Below are 18198 nucleotides of genomic sequence, written 5' to 3'. Positions count from 1 at the left end.
GTTTCTTTACTGGTGGTTAAGGGTTTTGTAAATATTTGTACATTGTAATTACAATTGTTTAATGATCAAACGTGCCCTTCGCGATAATGTGTGCTTTATAATGAAGCCGTATATAAATTAATCTCACCCGGCTTTTTACATGTCGACAGTATTTTGAAGAAGCGCCAATGCGTAATATACGCAACTTCCGTTGGAGAAAGAACGCGCGGAAATTTGGAGCGATGTGTCAACAAATGTCTACTTTTTTTATTGTCCAGTGAAGTATCTTTTCTAATTGCTTAAAACGAGCTTAACTTCTTAAAATACAGTAGAGAAATCCGTTAACATGGATCGGTACGTGGTTGTGGTCATATTTAATTTGGAATCAGACGGAAGTTCCAAAGACTACAATGGTAATTTAACCAATCTATCGATAGCCAAGTCAAATCGCAAACCAGGATGTGTTAAAGTTAACGTTATGTTTTAATCGCACTGTCCTGCTGTCCTGCAATTTATCTAGCGAGCCAGGTTAAGTTATCCTTATATTATGTTGACAATGTTAATTTAGATACGATTTATGAAGAACCGATATGGTGAAATTTCAAGTCTGGTTGTAAATTGTATGTTTTGTGTTCTAACGTAGTGTGGATGATAATAATGTCAATTTATCTGTTTTTAGGATTGCAGACAGCGAAAAATATTTATGACAAACTTAAAGAAATTTCTGCTTCTAAATTCATGACTGATGTATCGCCCATGCCAGGTAACGTTATGCCACTTTGTATATGAAAAGCAATGCTGAATGTTACTTCGAATCACATTTAAAGTGGCATAAAATGAGTTCGATTAAAATACCGTTTTATTTAGACTTTAACTTCAAGATGTCAGCGTTCAGCAACACATGATTATGACTGCAAGTAATATGCCCGAAACTCATGTCATGATGCAATAGATGAAAGTTTAATACAGTACGACATCAAGTTAGTTCTGGCCTTTCATGCGTTTTTATCTCTAATGTTTGCAGCTTGCTCCCTCAGTGGTAAACCACTCCCTCAGAAATGGTTCTTTTCACTCCAAGCCTGTTGTGGGTCAACTCAGGTAATCAACTGAAAGTTTCGAGAGGAATTAGAGCAAGTGAAATGTAATGTATTGGAAATAAATCTTGTGAGACATCATCCTGTCTGGAGTCGAAAAGCTATTTCAGAAGTAACGCTTTAATGACAACTGTATCTACTAGTTCGACAAAAAGAAAATGCTTGTATTTTTAATAAATTGGCTCAAACTTGTCACACATAGTTTTGTAGCTCTGAGTGGGAGGAACTGGTCGAAAGCTCTCAGAGGAGCGACAGTGAGGAGGTTGGATCCTCAGCTCTTGAGGCCTGTCTCGCTGCTGTGGAGGAACAGGAGGAACAAACCGAACAGCCGTCCATCAAAGAGTAAGTGCACTGACCACAACACCACCACAGTAGTTTCATCTAATTCTAATAAGATGCCAAGCCAAGAGTCTTTCACACTAGTGTGCAAAACTCAGTTCAAAACTTTCTATATGGAAGTAATTGATTTTCAGCTGCTGTTCACTAAAGTGTGACTCATTTTTCCACCAGGCTGTTAGAGGAGGCAGCAGACGGTCTCCACTTGTTAGCAGACAAGCTCCCTCCTCCAGGTGGGTTTCAGAGTTGCACGGTTCCATTTCTTTTTTTTCCTCCTTTTCAAAAAATCTGTTTAGTGCCATCTGTCTGTGCACAATCTATGTCTACTTATTCGGTGTGTATAAACAGATGTTAATGGTAGAGTTTGCAATTTTGGAAAAGAAAAAGAGATCTGCACACCAGAATAGCTCCCATTCATAATATGTTATTGTGTAACGTTTCTTGTTCGTGGCTTTTCTTCAGACTTCCAAAGTCTGCAATTCTATCTTTTTTGTTGTCAAATTCAGCGCATACGCTCTGGACAGCTTACCTTTCCTGACCCTTACCTTTCCATTCAGTGTGTGTTACTCCTATAATTAATTCAGTTCATGTCGTCTCTCCATTTGCAATGGCTGCTGTATGTGTCTCCACAGGGAGGTGTCTTATAGATGTGATTTTACTGTGTGTGGATAAGGAGGCACCTACCATGAAGGACCTCCTGCCTCTCATAGGCTCCCTGAAGCACATGCGGGCCTGGCACTCAGCCAAGATGACCATGGTCACAGAGCACCGAGACGGGTACTCCACACAAAAGCTGCTTCCTCACATTCTGTTGTTTGATTCCTATAGATGTTTGATGATAAATCTTTATGGTTATGATATTTATCCAAAGTGAACAATAGAACAACTATTAATAACAGTAATTGCAATCAACATGACACAAACATTAAAACCATCAATAAAACATAACAACAACAATAATAATAATAATAATAATAATAATAATTGTCACAAGAACAGTAACTATATAATACTTTTAACAAAATATGACTAAATTAAATAATTAGACAGATGATCCTAAATAACATACATAACTTGTAGGTTTTGTTTAATAAAAATATTTTTTCTGTTCAGTGGTTTGCAAAATAATTTCTGACTCTTGAGATATTTGTGTGTGTGTGTGTGTGTGTGTGTGTACGTGTACTTGCATTTGTTTTCATTATGCTCTTGCTGTGTGCAGGTGGCAGAGGGAGGCGTCGTACCTCATGGCCAGGGTGTGTGACAGCGGTGACGTGCTGAGCTGCCTGGACGAGAGGGACGTGTGGAGAGGAGCAGTGCTCATCAGAGAGAAGAAGGTGCCTCCTTTTGTTCTGTCTCCTCTGTCAGACAAGCTTGAGCCATTGCATCGCAGGGAAAGTGAATCACTGAGTTGAGATTTGAAACAGGATGTTATCTAGAGGCAGAGCCCGAAGTGTATATACTGTAAGTACAGTGGTGGTGCCAATGTGCAAAATGCTGAAAAAGAAAAGGAGCTGGCAGTTTCACAAAATGGGAGATTCTGCTTTTGGCCACAAGGGGGCAGTCAGGGTTTATAAATGTTAGTGAAGGCATTAGTTCACACTAAAACAAGTACCCCCAAAATGTCTTATATATATATATATAATGGTTTTCCACATGCTTTGCATTGTGAATATCATATGCTGTTTAAAGCTTTCAGAAAAATATAATTTACAAAGGAGCAAATGAAGCAAATTGCTGAGCTTTGCATTACAGCTAAATGGCTTGCCGTGGGAAGATTCTTTTTAAGCATCTGTTTCAGTGATATGACCTCTATGAATCAAATAGTATGTCTGCATGCATATTGAAATATATTTGCCTAGAGTTAAATGCTATTACTGAGATTGATTTTTATTTAAAACAAGTTGAGCTTGTACTCCAGTCAGGATATTTTGAATATGCAAAGGAATTGATTTTCATGTAAAACAAGTTGAATTTTTGAACTGCTCCAGTCATAGAAATGACCTAAGTTCATACTGCAGTTTTGGAAGAGCAGTGAAAGGCTAGTGCCGGATACACAGTGTTCCTCTCCTCATCCATCATCTTGAAGGGAAGGAGGAGAGAATGACATCTGTTATCATTGATCACCACCGTTGAAACCGGACCAAGGAGGCCTGTTTATGACCATTCATCTGCACTTACCACTGTGGTCGTTTTCACCACCTCTTCATGCAAGTCAGGCCTCAGTGTATAAATAAGCAGTGTGCACTTCAGCGTTGCAGTGGTGCAGACAGTCCCTTCATGGTTTTAGTACTCCATGAGCTAATGGCCAAAGTGTTGTTTGGCTTTAAGTGAGGGCTAATCAGTGTCCCTCTCTCTCTCTTTGTCTGTCTGTCTCTCTCTCTCTCTCTCTCTCTCTCTCTCTCTCTCTCTCTCTCTCTCTCTCTCTCTCTCTCTTCCTCCTGTGTTCCCAGATGGCCTCTGAAGTGAGGTTTGATGGATTCTGTCTTAAGAGGGTCCAGCCCGGGGGCTCCTGGAGCAGCGTCCTGTCAGAGGGCAGCACCCACAGCCACACAGACCATCAGATCCCAGCCGAGGTGAGTCCAGCTCGCTCGCTCGCCCGCCCGCTTGCCGGCCTGCCTCTCCTCTGAACATCTCCCAGCCATGGAGCAAGGAGCCCAGTCCTGCACTAAATATTGTTTGTTTGAAATGACAACACCTCCTCACAGAGGAGGTCTCAGCCGTATTTAGACTTGGATTAGGCTCTGACATCAGAAGTGCGGGTTTGATTGTTTTCGTATCGTCGCAGACGTGCCTGGCTGTTCCAGAAGCGCCTCCGTTAGTAACACCCCACCGAGGTGGAAATCAATTGCAGAGAGTTAATGAAACGCAAGATTGAAACCAAAATGGCATTTGATTTGTGGGAAACAATAGGCTTTTATTTGTGTCGGGAGTATTTATACCCCGAAACTGTCGCAGGGAAATGATGTTTATTAAAAACACGAAGGCTGTTGTAGCATCCCACCGCCACCTGCACCCTGCAGTTGGTCTCCTGAGCGTGCTCGCTCTCTCTAAAACACACCAGACCTGATCCTTCTGCCCACGTGCTGTTCTGTGGTCAGGCTGCATCTGGCCTGGCGGTGGCCTCTGCGTGTGGAACGCCTGGGACAGCTGCTCCTGGCCCTGGATGCAATGTGTGCAAAGCCACCAGAATTCCACACAAATCTCCTTCTCCTCTCTTCTCTTCTCGTTGTTGGTGTTTGTATCGTTCTTGTTTGTGTGTGTGTGTGTGTCAGCTGTCGTGCGGGGGGGGGGGGCGGGGGGGGGGGGGGCAGTGAGAGTCCAGAATGCTCTTAATGAGTTTTCCACTGAAGATTAATGACAGCAGCCGAGAGTGTTTGCCGCCGGGCCGCCCACCGCTGCGCGTGTGCCTCTCCACCTGCGGCAGACCGCACGCACTGCTCTGCTGCTCCACCAGCGGCTGCCGTCACAACAACCATGGCTACCGCAGACAGGATTACGGCTCATCGGAGACATCGCTGTTCATATGATGGGATCCCCTGCATGCAGCTGCTCTAAATGTTAATCGTCAAACAGTCTGCTGAGTGTAGTTGCGTCCCCCCGACACTCTCATGTTGGACATGGAACGCAAAATGAACCCACTTGGAAAAGAAATCTGGGACAAACCAGTATTATACCATGTACAATACTGTATTATATGTACTATTGTTCTGTAGGAAAACCATGGATTGACATACAGCTGAACACATTTACAAAGTGGGGTTGTGTCTATATTGACTGAATGAAAGTCTTTGCTTGTTTTTCCTGATCTGTCTTCCTCTGTTTGTTTTCTCTCTCGGTCTCTCCGGTGTTTAGGTGTTCCATTACTACCAGCCAACCTTAAACCTGGTCCAGTTGGTGCTGCTCTCCGATCTACCAGCTCTCTTGCACTCCAGCACGGAGTTTGAGCTGTATCCTTTCAGCAGCCCTCAGTCCAGTCCAAAGTCAGTAGACCTCCATGTGGCGCTTTGTGAAATGAAAGAACATTAGCGGAGAACATTCTGGTTTGATTGCAGGTGATATGTTTCAGTCGTGAAGTAAACACAACACAGCTTTGTTTGTTTGTTAAGCAGTGTTATCCTGAGAATTATACAGTATACAGCAAAAGTGTGTTTACTGTCCACACCCCCTGCAGTCAACACAGGATGTTTTGAAACATTAGACTTTAAATAGTGCCAAAAAAGCATGAGATAAACTCTTGGCACCATTCCACACTTTGTCCTTGAGTTATGAGATGAGAGGGGGAAAAAAAAATCCATTGTCTAGTCAGACATTATCATTTCCCCAAAGTGTCTGGTTTTTGGTTCGTCAGTCTGGCAGCATGTCTGGTGGCTCTCAGCAAGGGTTCCTGAACCTCCGCCTCTGGACAAATGACTGGCTAGTGGCTCTGCACACACTTTCCGATGGCCACTTGCAAGCACACAAGGTGTCAAAGCACTATTTGATCTCGCCCCTGTCTATAATTATACAGCATGGGAGTGCTGCTGTGCAGGTGTCCTGGGGCACCTATCCTTATATTACACTGTGGAACTCTAACTGTCTGGAGTTAGAGCCAAAGGAATAGCACTTAGCAGAATAATGCCTGTCATACTGTATAACCGTGGTAGATCTCAAACTCTTCACGCTGCTCTATAGTATTAAGACTCTACACATATATGTAGACCTTCTCTACAGGTTCTGTCTCTGCTAACTCTACTCAGTGTCTGTTCTGCACCTTAACCTGCCTGTGCTTCAGAAACCTGACCTCCAGGTCGAAGAGGGCCCGGATGCTTCTGGATCAGCTGGCCACTCTCCGGGGAAAGGTGAGTCCACCTTGTCCATCTCCAGCCCAAACCCTGGGCCCTGCCCTGGGCCTGGACGTCTGAGTGAGAGACGGGTGGCTCTCTCTCTCTCTCTCTCTCTCTCTCTCTCTCTCTCTCTCTCTCTCTCTCTCTCTCTCTCTCTCTCTCTCTCTCTCTCTCTCTCTCAAATTTTTTTTTTTTTTTCAATTCAATTGAGCTTTATTGGCATGACAAAATACAATTTGTATTGCCAAAGCATACGTAGTAGTGTGTAAAGACATAAAACAAAACATCATGCATCATACATTACTGCTATGGCAGTGTGTGTGTGTGTGTGTGTGTGTATTTGAGTTTTTGTGTGCTTCACTGATGAAGTGACTCCCTTTGTTTATGGCAAGCATCTATATATCTTGCGACTCTTTGTTCCTCGCCTAATAGTATTAAAGTTTTGAAGGTCTGGATGCATTTCTCTGAATTTAGGAAATAATTGATCTCGTATGTCTTTCCATTGGCAGCATTCAGCCAAGAAGTGAAGCTCTGTTTCTATGGCACCTTGGTTGCAATTGGTGCACAGCCTGTCTTCTCTGGGCAGCCAGGTTTGCCTGTGTCTGCCCTTCTCAATAGCCAGACTGTGATTGCTTAGTCTGTACCTGGTCAAGGTTTTTCTCTGTCTGGTATCAGTGACTGTGGATAGGTAGTCTGCCACAGTGTACTCTCTGTTTAGGGCCAAATAACATTGAAGTTTATTTTGTCTTTTTGTTGTTTCAGTCCAGGTCCTGAGGCTGACTATTAGTTGTGTTAGTTGTACTATTAGTATGTGTGAGTCTCAGGACTAGCTGGATGAGGGGACTTGTTTTTACACTCATCTCTTGGCTTTTTAGGGCTTTATAACAATAGGAGTTGGGGTCGCTTGTTTTGAGATGTTCGAAGAATTTGATAGCTCTTTTTTCCATTTTAATTAGTAAAGGGTATTGGCCTAATTCAGCCCTGCATGCATTGTTAGGTGTGTTCCTCTGTACCTTGAGGATGCTTTTACAGAACTCTGCATGCAGGGTTTCGATTGGTTGTTTGTCCCATTTTTCAAATCCATTGTACATAAGAGGACCCCACACTTCACTGCCTCTCTCTCTCTCTCTCTCTCTCTCTCTCTCTCTCTCTCTCTCTCTCTCTCTCTCTCTCTCTCTCTCTCTCTCTCTCTCTCTCTCTCTGGCAGGTAGCAGCTCTGTTCTCCCTGTCCTGTGTGGTCAGTGCCGTGGCGATGCCCTCTGCGTCTCAGCTCAGCACGCAGCGGTGGAAGGAGTTCATGGCCAAACGGCCCAAAGCCCTCACAGGTACCGCACACTTACAGCCTCCTGCACACTCAGCATAGCAGTATAATAGTACTCTGTAGTAGGTACGGCAGACTCGCAGCATCCTGAACACTCAGTATAGCAGTATACTAATACTCTGTGGTATTAGGTACTGCACACTCAGTATAGCAGTATACTAATACTCTGTAGTATTAGGTACCGCACACTCAGTATAGCAGTATACTAATACTCTGTAGTATTAGGTACCACACACTCAGTATAGCAGTATACTAATACTCTGTAGTATTAGGTACCGCACACTCAGTATAGCAGTATACTAATACTCTGTAGTATACCCAAGATTTGTACTCTTTACTGAGGTGAATCTTGAGTCTGCCACGGAAACGTTCCATCCTTTTCTCAAAACTGTAAACACAAACCCCCACTACATTCTACATTCACAAAACCTCTGTAAATGAGAACCGCCAACAATGTACTATGAATGCCTCACTGATGGTCTCTGTCCATTGTTAATATGAATCTGCACTGTTCAGCGACACGCTTGCACTGTCAACTACCTTATATTTGTTGTCACATCATTTGAAACAAGTGTGATCAATTTTTGTGTTTAATGACATCTGTGCTTTCATTGTGTTTCCTTTTTGCCACTTGTGGTTACCATTATGCATCACAGTGCAAAATATGTTTTATTACATGAGAATGTGTTTAGAGTTTTGCAAATTGTGTTTTACTAGGTGAAAACCTAGTTTTGCCAAAAAAGTTGTCGATTCAATAAATGTGTTCAGGCAACAGAGCATTTAGCTCAGAGAATGGGGTTTACTGTTTTAGCAATTGTGAAACTAATGCCTAGGAGAAAGAAAAAATTAAATGATAAAATTTATTTGAGTATTTAGACCTCAGGTTTTTTTTCATTTTAAAAATGTGATCAATCATTCATATCTCTGTCTGTTATTTTCTGTCTGAAGTTATTCCCCTTTTCTAATATATTCCTGCATTTGCCAAGAGGCAGTCTAGTCCTTGGCCATTGTCCATTACAAATAGGGCAGTCTAAATGTCCTTATTTTCCTGAGTTCACTGGTTAACCAATAAACTCACCCACTGCTCATGCCACCTGTGTCTGTGTAGTTCCTGAAGTGGAGGTCAAAGGTGAGACGGCCCGCTACTTCCTGCTGGTCCAGGGGACAGCGGACGGTGGCTGCAGAGCACAGATGATCCACTCAGCCAATCAGATCAATGGAGCCGCTGCCCTGGACACGGTCAATGCCCTCATGCGCAGAAACGATTCTTCATCGTCGGCAGGTAGGAGTCCAAACCGGTGCAGTCTACCATCTATCTAAAAAAAAAAAAAAAAAACTTGAATTTCTCCTTGGGGATCAATAAAGTATCTATCTATCTATCTATCTATCTATCTATCGTGTGTTGAATTTCATGACTTTTCAAAGTGAAATCAAGCTAGTTAAGTATAAGTATATATACTCTTTTGATCCTGTGAGGTGAAAAGCACACAGTGAGGTGAAGCACACACTAATCCCGGCGCAGTGAGCTGCCTGCTTCAACAGCGGCGCTCGGGGAGCAGTGAGGGGTTAGGTGCCTTGCTCAAGGGCACTTCAGCCGTGGCCCACTGGTCGGGGCTCGAACCGGCAACCCTCCGGTTACAAGTTCAGAGTGCTAACCAGTAGGCCACGGCTGCCCCAATAGTTTCACTGATTGCAGTTTCCGTTTTATGGGGTAAAGAGCTTGGTTGTGGTTATGGAAAGTTCTTTGTACACCGGGACCTAACCAGAGCTGTGCAGAAGGTGAGAGGTGTGCAGGGCTTGAGTTCTCAGGTGCGGCCGGCGACGAGGCCTGCTCTCTCATGGAGAGTGGGCGTGAGTGGGCGCTTCGTGTGGCTGGCGTGCGTGCGTGCGACTGCCTCTGCGCTGCGCTGACAGCTGGGCCCGCCTGCCTGGTGCACTGCTGTTGTGTGCAGGACCTCTCCCACGAGAGGACAGCGACTCGGGCGCACACACTCACGTTCACACTTCCACACATGCACACACTCACGTTCACACTTTCACACTTCCAAAAGCACAGTAAAGCACTACAGTGCAGTCCAACATAACACATACTCGCAAACGCATGCTGCACGAATTCCATTACATCAGTGAATATAATCCGTCAACACACCCACGCATCCTGTTCTGTGTACTTTGTGTGCATAGCACTGGTTATGTTCATACGTTGGAAGGGAGCATTTTACAAATAACTGAGAGGAGTGACGTCATCAATAGGAAAATGTTGATGTGCACATCAGGCAGACCTGCACAAAACAAACAACATGGTACTATTTTATCAGTTACTCTCAAAGCGCTGCCAGGCATCAACTCAACTTGAAAAGCGGAGGAAAAAGCCATTTTCTGTAACCGGAAAGGATTTTATTTGTTGACTAAGGCTTCAAATCTGACATAATTCTCATAATAGTAGATCTGCTGCTACGGAATGGTATAGAACAACTAGTTTTAGCTTATGTATATGTGTATATTTATTTATTTTCTGTACATTTGTTTTGTTTGGTTCACAATACGTGTCACTATACAATACTTTTACTAATTTAATCTCCTCCCATCCCTCCCCTCTCCACACACACACACACACACACACACACACACACACACACACACACACACACACACACACACACCACACACACACTCCCACACACACACAGGTCAAAGCACAGTGGACTGGCTGCGCTCCTTGCCCAGTATCCGTGGCGACGAGCTGCTGCGACAGGAGAAGTGTCTGGCGAAGGTGCAGACTCTTGTCCTGAAGGAATGTCTCAGTGAGTACCACACACCACCCCACTAGTTGCCTGGGTAACGGGGAGACCTTAGACTGCACTTTCCTTTTTTACGCCAGATGTACACAGACAAAGAGTCTAGACACCGCGTCTGTGCGCAGTAGACACACTCACGCACAATCTTGTAAACATTCACCTGTTTCGTGAACTTTGAGCCGTGGAATGTAATGATTCCACTGTTTGGCGTCTGTAGACATCTGCATTGTTCCAAGGATTTAAATAGTAAACAGCTTAACTGGTATAATACACAGCACAAACCTATGTCACCACCTTTGGTGTCTCTCCCAGGGTGAATAAAACTATTTAAATGTAAATAAAGACTTTTAGTCATAGACATGCTACTTTGGAGTGTGCATTGAATACGTTTGTTTAATAATATGGGTCTCTTTTGTTGAAATTAAACTTTCAGGACCTTTTCTGAACTCTGTGAAATGAATTTATTTCCCTGGGAACATGTTTTCACAGCTGGGCTCAAACTAGTGTACGTGCACCTATCTGTGGATGCACACATGCAGAAGCAGGATTGGAATGCAACTGGAATTGTTGTTTTTTTAATGAGTATTGGAAGTGACCTTGATCCTGATCCAGCGTTTGCAATTTCCATTGCATTCCACATATTCCACAGGGGGGAGTTTAGTTACTGATACAATTGTTACCTATTCAGATGGCCATTCTACAATGGAGAGTCTGTTTCTGCCACCCCCTCACTGATGGCCTTTTTATATGACCTTAGAATTGTATGCTAGCCAAATGCAGGCCCCGTTCAAATGATTAATGAAAAGATAATTTCATGTTTTTCTATCAGGTTTGTCTGGTTTAAATCAGCATTGCCAATATTACTGTGATGTTCTGTCATTCATATGCTCAGTGAAGATGAGGAGGTTGTGTCTACTCAAATGGGATGCTAGTTCTAAATCCAAATGAGCAGGTCCACGTTTGACCTCCTCCTGTCCCCAGGTAGGAAAGAGGAGGCCCAGAGGCCTGCAGGGATGGCTGCCAGCCACCTGCGGGCGCTGCTGAGTCTGGCACGGGAGCAGTTCATCAGCGTGCAGCAGAGCGCTCTGCCCAAAGGGCCGGGCAGCACGCAGGCCCAAGAGCACTCCGCTAAGGGTAGGAGTCCATACCACCACACACAGCAGGGCCAGCACTATGCAGCAGTCTGTAGTACCTGCATGCATGGATATCCATACTGCTGCAGTCCTTTCACTCCATTACACTGTGAACCATGTAAGATGACCTCAGATGACCTTAAACAACCCAACCATGTCTGGTTTTCTCCGTCTCAACCCAAATATCTTGCATTGCTTTCATACTGTCATGCTTGCATTACTGTATTTTCACACCAAGTCAGTCTCTAGTGCTGTTAGATGAACAGGCAGGCCCACATTGTTGTGCTGTTTTGTGATGTAAGGTGACGTGGTAGTATATGTTGTGGAGTTTTGAAGTAAGACGTGTTCGCCTCCCCCCCCTTTGTGTCTGTCCCGTCCCTTGGCGATCCGGACCAGATGCTGACCGGCACTGCAGTCCTGCCTCAGCCTGGCCAGAGAGGAGCGTGCTGCACAACTACGAGAAGCTGAGGACCAGGAGCCGACAGAAGTCCAGGTACACTGACCACAACAACCCCGCGCTCTCCCACAGGGCCCCACTCACCAGACTCCATCAGCTCCAGGCACTTTAATCTTCAACGTGGGCGGACAGTTTCCCAGACATGGATTATCAAGCTTAGTTCCTGACTAAAAAAAGCTCTTTGTCAGTGGAGATCATCATTTAAGTTCTCTTTTAGCGCTGGACCAGGCGTAGGCTCCATGTCTCTGGCAAACTGGGCCAGATTGTCAGGATTCAAATCTGTCTCTCGCTTCCACTCTCCGATTCAAAATGCATTCATGCATTCAGTTGCACGGCACAGCATACGATGGTTAAAAGCACAATTCGTGTAATTACAGGTTTCTGTACAGGGCTAATGTGTAGCTCTGTCTGTCTGTCTGTCATTGACTCTGGCAGGAGTAGTCTTCTTGCCTCCAGCTCTGAGAGTCTGATGGGGCCCAAGGACGGTCAGCGAGACGGCTCCTCTCTGCTGGACGCCACTGAGCTGCTCAAGCACTTCACCCTCGAGGGTCAGCCCAGAGCTCCACTGCAGCCGCTGCTCCTGCAGAGAGGGTGAGAGTGCACACACGCACACACACGCGCACACACACTCACACACACACACACACACACACACACACACGCGCGCGCGCGCGCACACAATCACACACACACACACACACACACAGACAGAGCACACATGCCACACGTGCACACATACACACACAGACAGAGCACACATGCACACACACACACACACACACACACACACACACATACATACATAATTTCAGTCACAATCTCTGCAGCTGTTTTAGAAAGTGTGCACCACACACACACACACACACACACACACACACACACACGCACCCCATACATGGTATCCTGGGTTTTCGGTTCAGTTCAAGTGTGTACATGAAAATAAGCAAAGGTAAAATACCCGGCCTCAGATTAAATAAACACACATATTCCTCATTTCTTTAATTAAGTATCCTTGGCTGGAATAACTAAAAATCTGTTCCCACAATCCTTACACAAATAATATCCAGTTGCTGATTTGATATGGGGGAATTTTTGAGAAGCCTTGCAGTTTTCCCCAACATAGCTCAGGGTGCTGGGAGCCACTGAAATGAGCCATACCTCTTACGGCTGTCTGTTGCCTGTTTACAGCAGGCTATTTTAGAGAAGGCTCTGCACGGTTCCTCTTTCGTCAGCACTGGGTAGTTTACTCAGAAATTTGTCTGAAACACATCCAGGGACCCGTTTCACCTCCAGGCATTTCAGGACGATGGTCTGCTTTCGTCAGAGCCAACCACAAACCTTAATAAAAATGAATTTGTGGACATGTCTTTGAGCTGTTCTTCATATTAAAGAGGTGTCTTCAGATTTAGCATATGTCTGTAGCTATGAACTGAGAAACGACACCCACACTTCCTTTGTGAAAAAAAAAGAATATGAAAACATTTTGTATTTATGAGGTTTCTTGATGTGGTAGCAGATGGCTTCCTAACAGCTTACCAGTCAGCTGTTGAATAAATATCATGTATTTAATGAGTATATTTTCAAAAATAGATATTTTGTGTTCCTTGCCAGCAGCCTCTGTTATCCCAGGTTAAAGAGTTTGGTTGATGACGCAAATGGTGGTTGTGTCTTCAAAAGAATGTTGTTAAATGATGCTCTGTGTCTAACCACCGGACACACAGAGTATAACCAGAGTGTTCAAGTGGAGTAATCAAGGAGGATCTTTGGTATAACCACTTGGGGTCTTTTGAAGCATTCAAAGCCATGATTATGGGAGAGGTTTGTGTTGGTTTGTGTATCGCAGGGAGAACGCGTTCCAGCTGTCTCCAGACCTCACCCCCAGGAAGGTGAGTCAGCTGTCCTTCAGGAAGGCCACGCGCTCCCACTACCACGGCATCGAGTGAGTATACGAGCCGACCTGGAGATAGCCTCATGAACCAGGCAGACGCACACGCAGAGACTAGTGTCGTTATGAATGTCATCCGCCATCTTTTGTTTGCTTTTCACAGCTGTTTCGGACATTGTCAGACAGATTGTTTCAAACAGATTTGTGGATAGTAGGCAGCTTCAAGAATACATCGATGTTGCCATCAAAAACGTTTATGTGCTAGTTCTAACATATCTTAGAAGGCAGGAAAAGAGAGTGAGATCAATTTGTTGCCTCGCTTCCTTGTTAGATATCTTTAAAAGGCAGCATTTTTTACTGTTTCAAACAGAGACTTTGAAAGGCCACTGGATAGAGCATTATTGGACTTGTCTATGTAATAGAGAATAGTCCATCTGAGGATCCTCAAATAGTTTGAAAAGTAAAGAACTCTGTAAAGGTCAAAAAGATATTTCTAGCCAATAATTCAAAGTGTTGACATTTCTCACTGTGCCTAATAGTATTTTAGATACCTCATGAACCTTTTTAATTTTCCTAAGAATAAACCAGCGTGTCATTTCAGGACGGGTTGTTAACAATGGCATTTTTAGCCACTTTGGTGCCCCTTGGGATTTCACTCCAAGACCTCGCCATTGTCAATGTTAAGCTACATCCTTTAGCCTTTAGGAGGAAGTTTAGGTTGTAAACTCTGTTGGGTATGGGGCTGATGTGGAGGTGTGTTTGGGTGGGCTCAGGTTCTGTCTGGACGAGCTGGGCGCTCTGGAGCGAGACCGGGGCATGGTCAGGCTGCAGTCCCGTCTCATCCGCTACGAGACGCACACCACCTGCTCCAAGGAGCCCTGCCCAATCCCGTTCGCCCTCAGTCCCGCCCCTTCCCCGGCTGTCCTATCAGAGCCGGGCAGCGTGCCGGACGGAGAGAGCCTCGCCCAGGCAGAGTTGCCCCGCCTTAAACGCCACGCCCGTGATCCAGACCTCCTCACCTACCCACACAAGAGGTCAGTGCTTACACTAGCATACCATAGATGATTAAATCACTAACTATTACTTCCCTAGTTACCAACTATTACTTCCCTAGTTACCAAGATAATGGTATTTTCTTTTCCCTTTCAGAGGGGTTCATGTGAATGTCACCAATTTTGTATTTGTTGGTTTTATAATTTTCCTAAATTATCTAGTGGGCTTCTAGGGGTTCTCATCTCGTCTCACACACTCCCACTCAACCTGATCTGATGCTATACTTCATTTCCTGCACCTACATTCCCAACTGTTTTTTCACCTGCATTCCCAAAGACAGTAAAGTCCCATCATTAAGCTCTTATCTGTAGGTGAAATTTAGAACAAAAGGCCTCATCAGGTAAACACGTTGACCTTCAGCAGACATTTCTGCTCCCAGTTCACGGACGGTCCTGGGGTAAGAACTGTTTCCTCTTGCCCACAAAGTTAAGTGCCTGAGTCAGAGCTTGTTTGCCGAGTGGCAGGAATGTGCTATCTCCTGCACCGATCACTTGTAGCAGGGTTTTTCTGACACAACTTGATGATGTGGCTACCTTATCTGTCATGTGTCATGTCCCTGGCTACAGCAGACCCCTGTGTCAGCAGAGACTTTGCTGTCATGCTGCAACTAATAACTGTGTATCCAGAATGTCTGTACTGAATGTTCAGTCAGTGTGAGTTTGTTTACCTATGACAGAAACAACAAGAGGCAAAACTTTTAATCACATAAAGGTTATTGACCCTTATGCTCAGTATCATGCAAGAAGCTGTTCATTGGTGTTGACAAAAAGGGCTTTATTTATCTTTATGGGGCCAATCCTCTGCTAAGTGTTGCTTTAAAGATTACGGCAGAGTTATCATTGGCTTGAAAACTAAGGCTCCCATTCACTTTCCAGCAGCAGATACTCCTCATCATGCTTAGCGTGTGTGATAGTAATTCACAGATGCCCATGAAGAGAGGAGGAAACCCTGACTGTGGAAGCAGAACGAGCACAGTGTGTTCCAACAGGGGGGCCCAGAGCTATCCCCATATTGCAATGCAATTTACACCTAATCTCTTTGTACGATAAAAGACCAGACGGTCACTGAGAAGTCGGTGCTGTCTAATAAATGAGTGAAGCGCCTAGATAATGAAGGCCAGTTGGATCTTTGGCACCCTTGGCTGAGCTGACCAGGACACTGAAACACTGTGTGGAATACCAACACCGTGTCACATGATGCAATGTTTCAGGGGTTAAGGGCAACACACTTGGTGTCTCTACCCTGTCCTCCAGATTTGTAGATAATTGCATCTATAATGTTTTGTTCGTGCATGTGATGTGCGCGCATGCGATTGTGTGTGTGTGTGTGTGTGTTTGTGTTTGTGTTTGTCTGTGTGTGATTTTTTTTTTCTGGTTCGCTTACCCATGCAGTATAAGGTCACGTGTGTGTGTATGTGTGTGTATTCCCCCCAGGCTGGCTAAGTCCGAAAGTGGAGAGTGTCCAGGCTCCCACAGTAGCAGCAGCAGTGGCTTCGTCCCCCTCAGAGCCCTGCGGGCCCTTAGACAGCAGACGCGGCCCCAGTCCACCTCCGGGGCCCCCAGGAGCAGTGCCCGAGGGGGCGCTAGGACACAGGAGGCGCTGAATCCGCCGCCGCCTCAGCAGAGCCAGAGGCCAGAGCAAGGCCACAGCGAGTCCCGCTCCCAGAAACACCACAGAGTAAGAACCACTCGGGAGCTATCAGCACAGTCACAACGGCCTCTCTGACTAGGCCAGATGTTGTCTTCATCTATGTTGGCAAAACAGTTCAACAGTTGATGTTCATCTGAAACAGTTCCATTTCAAATTCACATAGCTACCAACAAGTGGCAGACACACTTTTCACGTTGAAGTATTATCTCAATGCTACTAGATGGTGGATACATGAATAGGGCTGTCCTTGACATGCGAGTAAAACGTAAGTGTGTGTGTGTGTGTGTGTGTGTGTGTGTGTGTGTGCAGATGCTGAAAGAGGTGGTGATGAAGACTCTGAAGCAGCACGGGATCAGCAGCCAGCACCAGGCCTTTGAAGCGTGCAGTCAGCGGCTGTTTGAGATATCAAAGTTCTATCTGAAGGTGCGTTTCCACCTGGAGAACAAACAGAACAATCAGAACAGACGGCGCGGCAGCCGAGGGGAAGGTCATCTGGAGGTCACAATTAGGGTGTTCCCAAAAAGAAATCAGAGAGGAGAGCTGTTTATTCTGCTGTTATAGATTAGTTATTATGAATACTTATGTTTACCTTGGTTCCTTAAACTGACTCATTTGTTATGTAGCAAAATATACTGTTGGTCTTTTCAAATCTGGTTATGTCTTTTAAAGCTTTGTTACTGTCTTTAAAAGTGGCATTGGAAAGAGTTTTCAACTGGTCATGCTCGGTCTGACATCCACTGATTCACCAGGAATAGTTCTCCTGAATTTAGTGTTTTTTTATTGTTTCACAAAGAGAACAGTCCAGAAAGAACACTTGTAGCTAGCTCCCTCAGATACCCCCCTGAGCTGCGACCTTGACTATGGTCTCTGTTTGCATCAGGATCTGAAGACGTCGAGAGGCCTCCACGAGGAGATGAAGAAGGCTGCCAGTAGCAATGCTAAGCAGGTACGCAAGTTGCTGGAGACAGCGCAGTGTGTGTGCATCACATGACTACATTACCTACACTACGTGCCGCTCCTGCTCAGCTTAGCAGCTGTGGTTAAGAACGGAGTGATTGTGGTATCTCTATCTCTCTCTCAGCTCTGTTTGTTCTGTGGTTGCGTGGGGGGGCGGGGGGGGGGGGGGGTTGGTGGAGTTTTGAAATGTCAGTTCTTCTGTGGCTACAAGTATTTGTATTCTTTTATAGCTGTACTTGTATTTGTTCAACCTGATAAATCCATGTTAGATGTGTGTGTGTGTGTGTGTGTGTGTTTTATTGCCATGCACTTCACACACAGCTCATTGATGTTGTTTTCCGTCTCCTGGCTGTTCTGCAGGTGATTGACTGGGTGCTGGAGAAAGCCTCAAAGACATGAGAGACCCCAGGCCCTCGCGTTCTTCCCTGACCCTCCGCCTGGTCGACCTCAGGGGGCGGGCAGCTGGCACTGCCAGGCTGGCTGAAGACCACAGGGTCGAGGGCATTGACCGCAGCTAGCCTGTGGTAAAGACGAGCCCAGCGAGAGCTTTGTGCTGTGCTGTCTGACCAGACTCAGAGCGTCACTGAGCCATGACCGGCAGTAGCCCCCTGCACACTGCACACTCTGTTCTCTTCTTATTGTTGACATGCCATGGTATTTGTTGTGTTTTTGTTCTGTGTGTCATCTGTTTGAATTAAAGCCATTCATTTTA

The 18198-nt window shown here is 45.1% G+C and overlaps 1 protein-coding gene across 2 annotated transcripts; it reads left to right on the top strand.

The window, feature by feature from the left end:
• Positions 1-180: 180 nt before the first annotated feature.
• LOC121705042 (MDM2 binding protein) lies at positions 181-18198 on the top strand. 2 transcript variants are annotated; one of them, XM_042085744.1, is made up of 22 exons: positions 181-392; positions 659-742; positions 1004-1077; positions 1276-1415; positions 1584-1642; positions 2042-2186; positions 2629-2743; positions 3860-3982; positions 5262-5356; positions 6181-6247; positions 7440-7557; positions 8662-8835; positions 10244-10357; positions 11333-11485; positions 11881-11977; positions 12377-12532; positions 13785-13880; positions 14600-14860; positions 16313-16556; positions 16839-16952; positions 17410-17475; positions 17847-18198. In XM_042085744.1, exons 1-22 carry the CDS (start codon positions 326-328, stop codon positions 17883-17885), a joined length of 2601 nt encoding a protein of 866 aa, XP_041941678.1. In that variant the 5' UTR covers positions 181-325; the 3' UTR covers positions 17886-18198. The 2 variants fall into 2 exon arrangements, with proteins under 2 accessions (XP_041941678.1, XP_041941679.1); XM_042085745.1 differs by lacking the exon at positions 181-392 and adding an exon at positions 429-507.

This window comes from Alosa sapidissima, chromosome 3 (genome assembly GCF_018492685.1).
Source record: "Alosa sapidissima isolate fAloSap1 chromosome 3, fAloSap1.pri, whole genome shotgun sequence".
NCBI classification, from domain to species: Eukaryota; Metazoa; Chordata; class Actinopteri; order Clupeiformes; family Clupeidae; genus Alosa; species Alosa sapidissima.
This window is presented reverse-complemented; position numbering and strand designations above follow the sequence as displayed.

Coding starts and splice junctions, on each gene's coding strand:
- LOC121705042 (XM_042085744.1), top strand. CDS start 326: ATGGATCGGTACGTGGTTGTGGTCATATTTAATTTGGAATCAGACGGA. Junction 1,078..1,275: donor CCTGTTGTGGGTCAACTCAG/GTAATCAACTGA, acceptor TGTCACACATAG/TTTTGTAGCTCTGAGTGGGA. Junction 11,486..11,880: donor CCAAGAGCACTCCGCTAAGG/GTAGGAGTCCAT, acceptor GATCCGGACCAG/ATGCTGACCGGCACTGCAGT.